Source organism: Tenrec ecaudatus, chromosome 14, assembly GCF_050624435.1.
Source record: "Tenrec ecaudatus isolate mTenEca1 chromosome 14, mTenEca1.hap1, whole genome shotgun sequence".
Lineage (NCBI taxonomy): Eukaryota > Metazoa > Chordata > Mammalia > Afrosoricida > Tenrecidae > Tenrec > Tenrec ecaudatus.
Window position 1 is genome coordinate 52,939,318 of NC_134543.1, and position 13,752 is coordinate 52,953,069.

The 13,752-nt window shown below is 38.4% G+C and overlaps 1 protein-coding gene across 2 annotated transcripts in view; it reads left to right on the top strand.

Moving 5' to 3' along the window:
- TXNDC16 (thioredoxin domain containing 16) overlaps nt 1-12,667 on the top strand; it is a 90,793-nt gene extending 78,126 nt beyond the window's left edge. For both annotated transcript variants that reach the window (XM_075531487.1, XM_075531488.1), the window contains 4 exons: nt 2,190-2,328; nt 6,438-6,598; nt 8,065-8,255; nt 11,189-12,667. In XM_075531487.1, coding sequence (XP_075387602.1) covers nt 2,190-2,328; nt 6,438-6,598; nt 8,065-8,255; nt 11,189-11,427 — 730 coding nt within the window. In that variant the 3' untranslated portion in view covers nt 11,428-12,667. The remainder of the gene's footprint in view (nt 1-2,189; nt 2,329-6,437; nt 6,599-8,064; nt 8,256-11,188) is intronic.
- Nucleotides 12,668-13,752: the final 1,085 nt, after the last annotated feature.

Sequence of the window (13,752 nt, forward strand, 5' to 3'; positions counted from 1 at the left end):
ATTCTGTATTCCGGGTTTATTTTCAGATGAAGTTGAAATTGCCAAGCCCCAGTAGTTTGTCTTTCTCACCTTCTGACTAATTTAATTGTCATGTCTGAATTTAAATTAGCCTTCATCCTGAATGCTGGTTACATAATGCTTTGAATAATAAAGCTCTTGTTTTATTTGTGAAATCACTTTTTTCTAAAAAAATATATAGTAAACTCCAGATTTTTAGAAAATGTGAGACTTATAGATCTGACACAAGAATACCCACCTCTTGGAATGGAGACCCAAAGCCGACCTGTAGACAATTGACTATCCCCCACAGAAGGGATATAAGGAAGGGACTGTTCAACCAAGGTGCCATATAGCATCGATGAAACCCATAATTTTTCTAGTTCCTGAATGTTTCTCCCCCCACCCTACCTCCTTCACTACTGTGTTAGTCTGGGTAGACTAGAGAAACAAATCCATGGACACACATATGTGTATAAGAAAGAGATTTATGTACAAGAGCAATTGAACATTGAGAAAACATTCCAGTCCAGATCAAGTCCATAAGTTCGATATTAGCCCATATGTCCGATATTTTATAAAGTCCTCATCAGACTCACGAAACACATACAATGATGCTGAATCTAGAAGATCACAGACCAGTGGGTAGAAAGTCCTTGGCTGCAGTGCCATTGGAAACATCTCAGTGCTGGCAGGGGACTTTGCATGGCATTTCCAGCACCCAGGGCTGCATCAGGGTGGGTCCATGTGTCTTGCCTGCTGCTATGTCTCCCAGGGTGTGAGCACAGAGAGAAGTGTCTCCCTCCTCCAAGGAGGAAGTACCTGATTTTCCCAGAATTCTCAGGAGAAGGCCATGCCCACACAGAGGCCTCAATGGCTATGGTCTGATTGACAAGCTAGACTCCACCCCAACACTTAATCCTCAGATTAACAAATGATTATGTAACGACCACAACTACCATGGCCCAGAGCTGCCTCACAAATCTGACCAGACCAGAGAGCACACACTGGCACAGACAAGAGCTCTGGACACACGGAATTCAGGACAGATCAACCCCTCTGCACAGTAGTGGGAGTAGTGATGTCATGAGGGAAGGGGGAACCCATCACAAGGTTGGAGATATAGCCCCCCAAAAAGGGGATGAATAACAAATGTGAGTGAAGGGAGACAACAGAAAGTGTAAGAAGTGAAATAATAATAACAATGTATAATTGGTCAAGGATGCAGGAGAACCGGAAAGTGGGGGACGGATAAAAAGGAGCTTATACCAAGGGCTCATGAAGAAAATGTTTTGGAAATGACGATGGTAATATATGTACAAATATGCTTGGTACAATTGATGTGTGGGATGTCATAAGAGCTGTAAGAAAAACTTAAAAAAATTTATCTAACAAAAAAATACCTGCCCCATCTTCTTTGACTCTGCCGTCTTCTCAGGAATGCCTTGTATAGAGCCAACTAGTCAACACAGGGTATCTTTTAAGTAACTTGAAGGCTCTGCTCTCTGTTAGTGCTTATAATAGGGTACTTCGACTTTGCCATGAGTTCGGTTTTTACACATGGTATGCATCGTTGATAGTTTCAACAAGCATTTTCCTTGGTTGAGAGGTTATTAAGCAAAAGCGGAGGGGGTTGGACTCTTTAGGCATTGCAGAGAGTAAGCTCCATGTGGAAGGTTTCTCAGTTCAAATCTTACCTAACGATTTTTCACTCTCTCTTTGTCCCGACTTTCTCATCAGTGAAACAGAGGTGATAGGGCTTTGTATAGGGCTGTGTGAGGGTCAGATGAAAATGTTACTAAAGCAGTAGCTTCATGCCTGGATAATAGCAGATATGAATTAAAAGCCATCTCCTTTCTCCACAATGTGTTGAGAAGTCAAAAGATGTTCAGCCCCATTCAGTGTGTTCTAAATCCTGTTTATATATTTCCGTGGTGAATAAATGGTCTATTTAAACACTTCTGGCTACATCATTATCTGTTGCTTTCTTTTAATCTGTGTTGTCAAGACTCATAAACTTCCTCAGAAAGCTTCGTAGTGAAGATTAGTTTGTTTGAAGTTGAGGTCTTTCCCCCCCTTAGCAGCAGGGCTACCCATTTGCTACCTCACACTGACCTCCTGGCCTAATTTTTCATTTTTTTAATGGCTTTCTGTCTTTTGGTTGTGAATTTTAATAGGGATTTCTTCCATAGGTCAGATAAATACGCCACAACGGTTCCAGCCTTGCTCCTTGCTAGACACGAAGAAGGGGATACAGTGAGCATGCCGTTAACTAGCGCTAGTGCTCAAGACATCGTGCGAATCATAACACATGCATCTCTGGAAACATTTGTGAGTATATTTTCTCATAAGGGTGTTATTTGAAATGGAGAATTTAGATCAGATTGTGTACTTTAATACACCATCTCGCAACTTTTGCTGTCACAGGCCATGATGTTTTGTGAACTGAAGCGTTTTTGAGTTGCTGGGCTTTATTGCTCATTTTATATACATGTACCTCCTTTAAAACACTGCCAAAAGATTGAATGCCTTTGTGTTATTTTTCATGCTGACACTACTGGTCAGTTGAAGTAGTTGATTTAGATTGATGCTTGATAGAAAGCACCTGAGTCCTAGAAAGATTGCCTACCTTCAAAGCCATGCTTGATTCCTTCCTTTTTCTGTGTTAACGTCTCAGTGCAGCAGATTTTGCATATCTAAACTGTGAGTGACATTACCACCTACTGCAGAGTTAGTGTGAAGACTAAATGAAAACAGTATAGATTGTGATAAGAGTTGTATGAGCCCCTAATAAAACATTAAAAAAAAAGTTTAAGTACTAACTATTGATTAGAGTGAGAGGTTTAGTATGCTCTTATCTCTGTTTCCAATAAACTAGCATCTAATATTGTAAAAAAAGAAAACACGCTTACAGCGCTTCTTGTTAGTATCAGTTCCAACAAACATTAACTACTATTCTTTTCTTATATACAACTTTAGAACAACATACTGTGGCATGAAAGGCCTTCCTTAGTATAGTAGTATAGTGCTTTGTATACTAGTGAGTCCAGTAATCCAACATGTATAATCTACATTACTTGATTTTGCAATTAATTCAACCTCATTAGCGTAATACATAAGAACCAAACACTGCCATCGAGTTGATTCTGACTCATTAGAAAGTGGGAAGGACTTGAAGACGTCCTAATGCATATCCGAGATTGCAGCCCTCGGTGTGGATCACCACTCGATGCAAAAGCGACCCAAGTCCTCACAAATGGACCAGTGGGTAACACCATGATAAATGGAGAAAAGACTGAAGTGGTCAAGGATTTTGTCTTACTTGCATCTACAATCAGTGCTCATGGAGGCAGTAGGCAAGACATCAAAAGACCTGTTACAGTGGTCTTTTGCATAAGGCCTCTTTAGAGTATTGAAAAGCAAGGATATCGCTTTGAGGACTAGCATGCACAGGACCCAAGCCATGGTATTTTCCATGACCTCATCTGCATGTGAAAGTTGGATATTGAATAAGGACGACTGGAGAAGAATCGATGCATTTGAAGTGTGCTGGCGAAGGATATTGAAAGTACCATGGGCTGCTTACTTAGAGGCAAGGATGGCAAGATTTCATCTTATATACTCTGGACATGTTGTCGAGAGACCCTGGAGAAAGACACCGTGCTTGTTAAGCCCTCAAGGAGATGATGGACACAGGGGCTGCAGCAATGGGCTCAAGCATAGGGACAAGTGTGAGGACGGAGCAGGGCTATGCAGTGTTTCTCTCTGTGTGCACAGGGTCACTATGGGTTAAGACTGAACAGATGGCACCTAACAACAGCAGAGCTGCTTTGAGTTGGCATCAAATTGATGGCAGTGGATTTTGAAGACTAAATCAGCTTTTGAATCCTAAATGTGATTTTTAAATCTTAATTTTTCTCTTAAACTCACAGACCTCTGATATTCCTTCCTGATATTTATAAGAATAGTTCACAAGGCTGACCTTTCTACATTCTCATATTCCTGTTAGCCATTGGTTGGCAAGGATACATAATTGTGTTATCCATTGGATCCTAATTATTTTCAGTATTCTTGAGAGCTAGATAATTTATGAAGACCTTTTCCCACCTGGTTTTCCTCTTACATGCCTAAGTCTGTAAATGAATAATTAATTTACTTTCTCTTAGTGAATAAAAATCATCACAAAGCTGGTTCCTAGGAAGTGAAGGTCAAGTGCATCTCTGCATTCCACATTCTTCATTGTCTCCAACGGCAGGCATTTCATTCCCCATGGCACTCTCTCTTGCTCTGCTGAGTGATTTACTACACCGTCACATAGAACTTACACACATGTGGGTAGGTGTTTTATTAGGGTAAAGGATACAACGCTCAGGAGAATTAGGGAGACAAAGAGGCAGGAATAACATGATACAATTCAGAATCAACTCAAAGAAGAGAAACTCAGGCAAGGTTTGGAAAGGTCCTGAAACATTGGGCATACCACACCCCAAAGAGGCTCTCCAGGATTATCTCCCGCAAGGACTTCATTGAGATTTAATGTTTTGATTTTTTGGTTATGCTTATCTTTTTATTATGAATTGGGTGAAGGCTTATAGCGCAAATCCATTTTCCATTCAACAATCTCATACACATTTTGTTTCATGTTTGATTGCAACGCCCACAATGTAACATCGCACATTGCACTTCTACCCACTCTTCCCTGTTTTCAGTCCTCCCTCCCTGACTCTTCCTGCCTTCTGAGCTCTAACCTTGGGCAAATGTTAAAACATTTTGAACTCAGATAGCTGATTGTTCTAGGGAGTGCTTACCTGTTCGGTGTTACCGTTCACCCTGTAGACCTGTCTGTTGTTTACCTGCACATTGAGCGTGAGTTCATTCCAGACTGGAAGGAGGGGACCATAGTTTCAGCTCTTCCACTAGTTTCTGTTTGACCACTAAGTGTGGTCTTTTCCAGGATTTTCAGTTTTGTTCTACATTTTCGCCCATATTCTAATGTCTTACAAGTTTTGGGGACCCCAGTTGTTACCAAAATAGGAGGTAGAACATTTTCTTTGTGGGATATGTTGTGACAGTTGACCATGACATCTTTCGACACTTGGGTATTTATCAGCCAATTCACACAGTCATTATTTGGATCCAAGCAGGCTTGCAGACTAGCTTCTTTCTAATCTTTAATACAAATTCTCAAGTGTGGCCAATGTAGTCCAACTAAAGGTTATTTCATGAAGACCAGGAACAAAGTCCAAACTACTTGACGTGTAAAGTAACCCTTGACCCACTGTCTTGGTGTACTTGACTTTCATGGTTTCCAAGACAGTATATGTATTTTACTAGCTTTCTGCCCCTCCTAATTGCTATTTCCTGTGTTTGTAATCCCTGCTCAAGTACATCTTATTCCACATCCCAGGTGTGTTAGTCTGGATAGACTAGAGAAACAAATTTTTAGACACTCATATGTATATAGAAAGAAATTTATGTACAAGAGCAATTGAATATTGAGAAAATATGCCAGTCCAGATCAAGTCCATAAATTCTATATTATCCCTTATGTCCAATACCAATCTAAAAATTCCTCTTCAGACTCAAGAAACATATGCAATGATGCCAAATTCAGGATAGTCACAGATCAGTGGGTGGAAAGTTGTGGATCCAGTGGCAGTAAAAGCATCTCAGCGCTGGCAGTGGTCTCCACATGGCTCCTTCAGCTCCATGTGCTTTCTCAACAGGACTGTCTCAACAGGGAGTGAGTGTGTGGCCCACCTCCAGCTAGCTGTTTATCTCTGTTGCATCTCCAAATGAGGTCAACAAACGGCGTCCCGAGTGACAGGCTAAACTGCATCTCTTCACTCTCAAGGCTCAAATTGATAACCGATTATCTAACTACCACACCAGGTTGATTCAAATATGGGGTAAAAGAATATAGATCCATATAGTAAGGTTTAGGAGGGTTTCCAATATTACGTTTATTTTCTTCTTACATGTTTGAAGGCCTTTCATCAATCAGGAAGCACATGAAGCTTCCTTGTTCAGAGCTTTTATTAAGATTTATTAGTAAAATCCCACCTCCCTCTTGAGGTAAGTTAATGCTAAGAGGTAATCATGAGGTAGTAGGTGGTGGATCTTTGTGACCTAACTAGACCCAATTCCAGTCATGTCTCCACTTGACCTAGTTAGCTAGTTGTGTTTTGGACTTCTTATTGAAGATACTTAAAGTTCCAAATTTTTGTTTTGTTTCAAGAGATTATTCAAGGAATCAAGAGCAAAGACAGAATTCTTTGGGTAAAATTAATGTAAAGTCTTCCCTTAAGTGTATTTTCATTTAGTGACATTTTTAGAAATGTTAATTACATTTTACAAATTAAAATTGCATGAGTTATTTGGATATTATTCTCTATTTTATGCATGTCATCCCTATAGTTCTTATTTATGTCACTTAACAGCCAGAAATCACTGTGGAAAACCTTCCCACTTATTTGCGGCTTCAGAAACCATTGCTTATTTTGTTTAGTGATGGTGGCATAGATCATAAGTATGAAGAAGTAATGGTGACACTGATCAAACAGAAACACTTGGATTCACTTACCCCTTGCTGGCTAAATCTGTAAGTATATTTAAATTTTTAAATATCAGACAAGGTTAATAATGAGTACTATATTTTCACTAAGACATAAAAGTAACTCTGTGTTCAAAGCTAATGTTATGGCAGCAGTGTATAAGTGCCTTCACCGGGAAAATATGTGGCCAGCCACACACTTCTGTAAAGATTCACATATGTGAAACCCCACTTTGTCCGGCAGGTTGCTGTGAGTTGGAGCTGACTCTGTGGTGGTGATTATGGGTATATGTCATCATGATATTTTAGTAATTAAACGCCCTAAGATAGTCTCAGATGACCTTGTTTTTGATTGAATTGTTTTAATCATTTCATTAGGTGCTTGTACAACTCTTATCACAATCCATATATCCATCCACTGTGCCAAGCACATTTGTTGCCATCATCATTTTCAAAGCATTTTCTTTCTACTTGAGATCTTGGTATCAACTCCTCATTTCCCCCCTCCCTTCCCCACCCTCCGTCATCAACCCTTGATGAATTCTGTTTTATAAGAAAAAAAGTGGTATATTTTTCTTATGACTTTAAAAGAAATTTATGTCCATTGAGGACAATTGGCAAATATTGAAAAGTAAACATTGGGTATTTTGGCATTTCCTGTCAGTTTATTTTTCCTCTACCTCTAATTTCAAGTTCAGCTACAATGCCACCTAAAGATTTTAGTGCATCGGCCAGTGAGATTTCTAGGCATATATTTTAGATCCATATGTGTGTTAACATTTCATGTATTCTTTGTTTAAATTTGTCAGATATAACATATCTAAAACTGTGGGTGCTTTGAACAGTTCCATTAACAATATAACAGATATTTTCAGATAAATATAATTTCCATTATCTCAGAGCAAAACAATATTTCGTATAATATGGAATGTGTTGTGTAAGAAAGTGCTGTGTAAGAAAAACTAGGTATCTTTTACTTAAAAATGTATGGTCTTTTTGTGTAAAACTAATTGTTATAAGCTCTTTAATTTGAACATCCACCCCTTTCTTTTTAAGGAAAGCCACAATATAAACATAGGAAACATGTATACAATAAATATCTTGATATATTATGCATAAAATATAAACAAAAGTGTGTTCTTATAATTTACATAACCGTTTCACTTTTGAGCTGGCATGTGTGATCAGCTATTTGGCTAAATTTTGGAAGGAACTGATTGACTTTGAGAAACCTAACAGCCTTTGGACAATGTCTGTTTTGCACTTACACTGTCACCAGCTACTTTTTGCCCTGTAAACGAAACACAATACTCATGTTAAAAGGAAATTTTTGAGAAGTCTATATATCAACATTGTTGTAGACCTCTTGCTTTTTAAAACATCTACATAGATCAACTTACATTATAGGCCTGACACAATGTATATAAAGTAATGATCTACAGATGAGTGATCGAATGATCTACCAACTGTTTTGATATGGAAACCTATTAACATTAAATTGTTTCCTTTTGTAGAAAGAATACTCCTGCAGGAAGAGGAATTCTGCAAGTATATTTCGACCTTCTGCCTCCCCTCCCGCTTCTTGTGTTGGTGAATCTGCATTCAGGTGGTCAAGTGTTTGCATTTCCTTCAGACCAATCTATAACTGAACAAAACCTTTTATTGTGGCTTAAGAAATTTGAAGCAGGACTAGAAAGACATATCAGTAAGTTTTCTGTTTTCAGTAGTTTTGTATTGTGTTACATTGATCTTAAACTTGAATCATAGGTAATGAGTGCTGGAAAGAAAGCATTGTCATGATGCTCATGATTCTTGGAGCTGTAAGGAGCCCTGGCGGTGTAGTGGGTTATGAGTTAGGCTGCTGACATCAGCAGTTTGAATCAAGCAGTTGCACCCTGGTAGGAAGATGAGGCTCTCTGCTCCCATAAAGGCTTATAGACTCAGCAACCAAAGGGGCACTTCTACCCTGCCCTTTGGGGTCGCCAGGGGTCAGAATTGACTTGATGGCACTAGGAGTGGGCTTCTAAAAAAGATTGATATGCTGATAGTCATGTCCATGGGACAGTCTCCGATTGTGAGGCCAGAAGCATAGGCCTTGCCTGGGACAGTTGACTTCCTGCTCTACATTTATGGCCAGTGAAACCTCTTTAGTTGTAAAGATCACCAGTACCTTTAAACATATAATTTTTGTATGCAATTAAAATTTTCTAATTATTACAGTTGGATCATTAGCCTGCTGAGCATATATCCTTCATGAATTTATTTTTCCACGAATGTCTTTCATGTACCTGGGTTTGAGTCTTCCGTTTTGCATTCCCCAGTGTGACAGTCTCTTGAATACCCACTGAACATCCTATTCCAGTCAAAACTCCGTTCCGGTATTCTCGTCTGTAAGCCATCGTACAGCTTTTACATTTGTTTTCTGTATCTGTTTAACTCTGGCCAGATCACATCACCCTATTTTACAGCTAAAGAATAGGAGCTATCACTGTACAGTCTAGATTCTGTACCCATTCAATGCTTTCACTGTTTTCCCTGACAAGAGTTCTCAGATTTAACCATGTATGAGGATTATCCAAGTTGCTTGCTAAGAGTAATAATAATGGTAGTTAATATAGTACTTAAGTTGCATTAGTCGCTCTATAAATAGTTGATATTACCTCTTGTGTATTCATTATATTCAAGGAAGTATTTTATCTGTTTATGTCTCTCTTAAATTTGCTAACCTGGACCTAGGCAACACTAATCTGAAGCATCAATTTGCTAGGTTGTCTAAAGCTGCCAGGCTGGTGTGTACCAGGTACAAAGATTTTTGTATAATTGAATTTGAATTTGCCCCACTGCTGTCCAGTTTATTTCTACTCCTAGTGATCCTGTAGATCTGAGTGGAACTGTCCCTTAGGCTTTACATCTTTGTGAAAGCAAACTGACACACTGTTCTCCAACAGCGTTAGCTGGTGGGTTTGAACCGCCAGCTTAATGATTGGCACCTGAGTGCTTAACCATGACACCACCAAGGCTTCCTCATCTGAGATATGAAATTATATATTAATAAAAGTAATACAGATATATTATACGCATGCAGTGCTGCTGTGTTTTATTTGAGCTTTAATTCAGTATCGTGATCACATGGGTTGGTGTTGTTCTTCCATGTGGACTTTATTGCTTCCCAGGTAGATGGCTGCTTGTTTATCTTCAAAATTATCTTGTGAAATCTTTCTACTAAATAGAGAACAAGCTGATGGTGCCCAGTTATTACAAGATGTAGTGTCTGGGGTCTTAAAGGCTTGAAGTTAAACAAGCAGACATCTAGCAGGGAGGCAGGAAAGCCCACATGGAAGAAGCACACCAACTTGCGTGATCATGAGGTGTCAATGGGATCAGGTATCAGGCATCAGACAACTCCAAACAAACCATTCCGATGTGAATGAGGGGGGTTGGAATGGAGACCCAAAGCCCGTCTGTAGACAATTGAATATCCCCTCGCAAAAGGGTCACAAGGAAGAGATGAGCCAGCCAGGGTGCAGTATAGCACTGATGAAACACACAACATTCCTCTAGTTCGTTAATGCCCCCCCACCCCCACTATCACATGACCCCAGTTCTGCCTTAAAAATCTGGATAGACCAGAGGATGTACACTGATACAGATAAAGCTCTCGACACACAAAATCCAGGACAGATAAATCCCTCAGGACCAATAATGAGAGTAGCAATATCATGAGGGTAGGGTGAAGGTGGGGGGAAAAGGGGGAACCGATGGAAATGATTGACGTGCAACACCCCCTGCCCTGCCGAGAGATGAAGAACAGAAACATGGGTGAAGGGAGGCAGCATATGATGTAAAATAAAAGTAATTTATAAATTATCAGGGGTTTACGATGATTGTTGGGCAGAAGAGGGAGGGGAAAAAGAGCTGATACCAAGGTCTCCAGTAGAAAAAAAATGTCTTGGAAATGATGATGGCAACATATGTACAAATGTGCTTGATACAATTGATGTGTGGATTGTTATAAGAGCTGTAAGAGAACCCAATGATTAAAAAAAGAGAAAAATTAGCTGATGTATCATACACATACTATATTGTACAAAATTGATTACAGATGGCTATATATGTATTTGCTTTAATCAGTTTTCTTTTTATAGTGACTAAAGTTTTAAAACATGATTCACTTTTGTGAAATTAATTTTATAGAAACACTCTAAATCTTGTTTACTTTTGGTTGATGCCATAGCAAGTTTTAATTATTTCTTGTCTATGATTAATTTTATATAATAATTTTACATGTGAAAATTAGAAAACACCAAATATGTGGAAAGGATGTTATTATAATTCTTCAAAAATAATGTTTTAAAATGTAAGAAAACATTTGGCTAATAACAGAATAATAATATATGTGCCAAAATTTTTCTAGGGTAATTTATAAGAAATACTATTCTTCAGAGCAAGATAAGTAACCGATATACCAAATTTCCTTGTAAATGAATAAAAAGAATCTAGCTTTTCTTAGATAAGTGAAGTAAATGTAAAACCTTCATTTCTACAAACATAGTCTCTGAAAATAAACTGGTGTCTAGTACATCTAGGTGATTATTATATAACTGTTAATGTACTATCTTTGGGTCAATTTTCCCTCAGGAGTTTTATCTGCTGAGGAATGGAAACCTCCTCTTCCCGCTTATGATTTTCTAAGTATGATAGATGCCGAAACATCTCAACATGCCTCCAGGAAAGATCCTGAATGTATGAAAGAAACCGATGTGCAGGAGAATTATAAGGAACAACATGAAGATACATCAAAAGTCACAATAAAGCACCTGCGTAATCGTAATTGGTTTGAAGTAGAAAAATCTTTTAGGCATGATAAAGAGTTATGATATGCAAAACATTGCATAGGGTTGTGGGAAATTTCAAAATTTCTTTTAGCTTATTTTGTAACTTCAGAATTTATTTCTATAAAAATAATAAATATTTGATGTTTCTATAATAGTACTGTTCCATAGACATGCAATACAAAATCCTGCAGTGACAGTAATGATGTGGTAATCTGAGTGAATGCAAGCTGAATAGGTGTGGGAAGGTGAACAGAACTATACCCAGGGGTACACCCATGAGTAGGTTTGGCAGAGGAAATTTCCACACAATGCATTTCTACATGCCCTACAAATATATTCAGTTATAGCCTAGAGCTACAGGGACAAAGTTATGAAAACTTCCTGGCCATAACGAAACACGATGAAGCAATGAGTCACTGGACTTGGGAGCATAGAACCATAGTCTTGCGGAGTAACTAGGTCAGTTGACATAACATTGTCCGCAAAGATAATGTTCTATATCCTGCTTTTGGTAAGAAGCAACTGGAGTCTTAAAAGCTTGTGAGAGGCGATCTAAGATGTAACAATTAGCCTTCCTCTGTCTGAAGTAATGAAAAATTGAGAAGTTAAGATGTAAGGAAACAGAGGACTAATGGACAGTATGACCCACCACCCCTACAACCCTGAGATCAGAAGACATAGATGGTGCTTGGCTACCTCAATCAACCACTCTAATTAGGATTACAATGGAAGGCCTTGGGTAGAATGGGAGAAAAATGTGGAACAAAACTCAAAGTCATAATAAGTCTAAAACTACTAGTCTGGTAGAAATGCTGGTACCTCTTCAGAGAGTGGCGATGGCCTTTAAGGCACTCTTCAGAACAGAGGCAAACCCACCCCAGAGATCATCTTCATCCAAATAATAGGTCTATGAAGGGAACAGTTACACCTGGGTAGAAAAATCTTCAGAACAATCAACCGTGAAAGACCAAACTCGTAGCATTGACCAAAAACAAAGTTCAGAAGACTGAAAGAGGTGAATGGAAACAGGAAGCTGTGTGTGTGGTTTGGATGAAAGTTTACCGAATAAATTGTTTTCCATCTGAACATTTATATACATTTCTCCTATAATGTTAGTTGCAATCTACCGACTGTAACAGCACTCAACATTTCCCAAGCTCCCTGTTTGTTCATGTATATTACATGTGTGCCTGTGTTAAACCACATGTGTGATTATAATTTTGCAGTAGCAATATTTCTTTAAAAAATAAAAAGAAACTGGTGAAATTTCACTTAATCAAAATATTATGAACCCAACATGTAATCAATGTGAAAATTATAAGATACTTTACAAAGATACTGTAACAAATCTTCAAAATCTGTTGTCTATTTTATGGAGTCTGCTCTTCTCAGCAATGACTTACCATCTCTCAAGTGTTTGGAACCACATATTTCTGTTCACTACGAGTAACTCAGCTCTAGACAAAAACAAGTATTGTTAACTTAGTCCAAAGCATGATATATATTTAAATTAAATAAGAAATAGAACTCCTGTTTAGTCATAGTGAACACTAAAACCATACAACTAATAGTTGTATTTCTTTAGTTAGTTTTAGATATTAAAATGGTTTCTCAACCAGAGGGGAATTACTTGGGGGGCTATTAAATATGTTGTAATGCATAGGCACGTCAAACATACTAAAATGTATGTATGTGTATATATATTTCAAAATGTTAGTAGGACCCAGGTTAAGGAACGCCATACCAAACTATTCCTATGGCTTACTGGGCTCCCTAAATTTTCTGAAGTTGTTTCATTATGTTTTAGAAAAAGATAGCATATTAAAGATAAATATTAGGTGTTCTTAGTCTTAATGAAAAAACCCTGGTGGCGTAGTGGCTGTGCATTGGGCTGCTAACTGCCAAGTCAGCCGTTTGTTCCATGGAGAAAGGCGGGACTCCTCTCCAGAGAGGGCAGTTCTGCCCTGTCCTATAGGGTCCCTATGAGTCAGCATCACTTGATGCAGTGTGTTTTTATCCTTTACATTTATCATGATGTTTTGTGTTGGGTCAGTTGTGACAGTTGTGGTTTTGTTTACATTGAGTTGTAATCCCTGCTCTTCACCAACAAGTGTTTCAAATCTTCATTTTTAGCAAGCAAAGTTGCATCATCTACATATCTCAAGGGGTTAATGAGCCTACTGCAAATCCTAACGCTACATTCTTGTTAAAAATAGTCTTATGGGCATATAATTCACATATCATACAGATTAATCATTTTGTTTATATTAAGAATGGTGCAGACATCACCACAATCAATTTCAGAACATTTTCTTTTGTACTTGTTAGCTCCTCATTTCCCCCAAGTCTCCCCTGCCATGCCCCTAG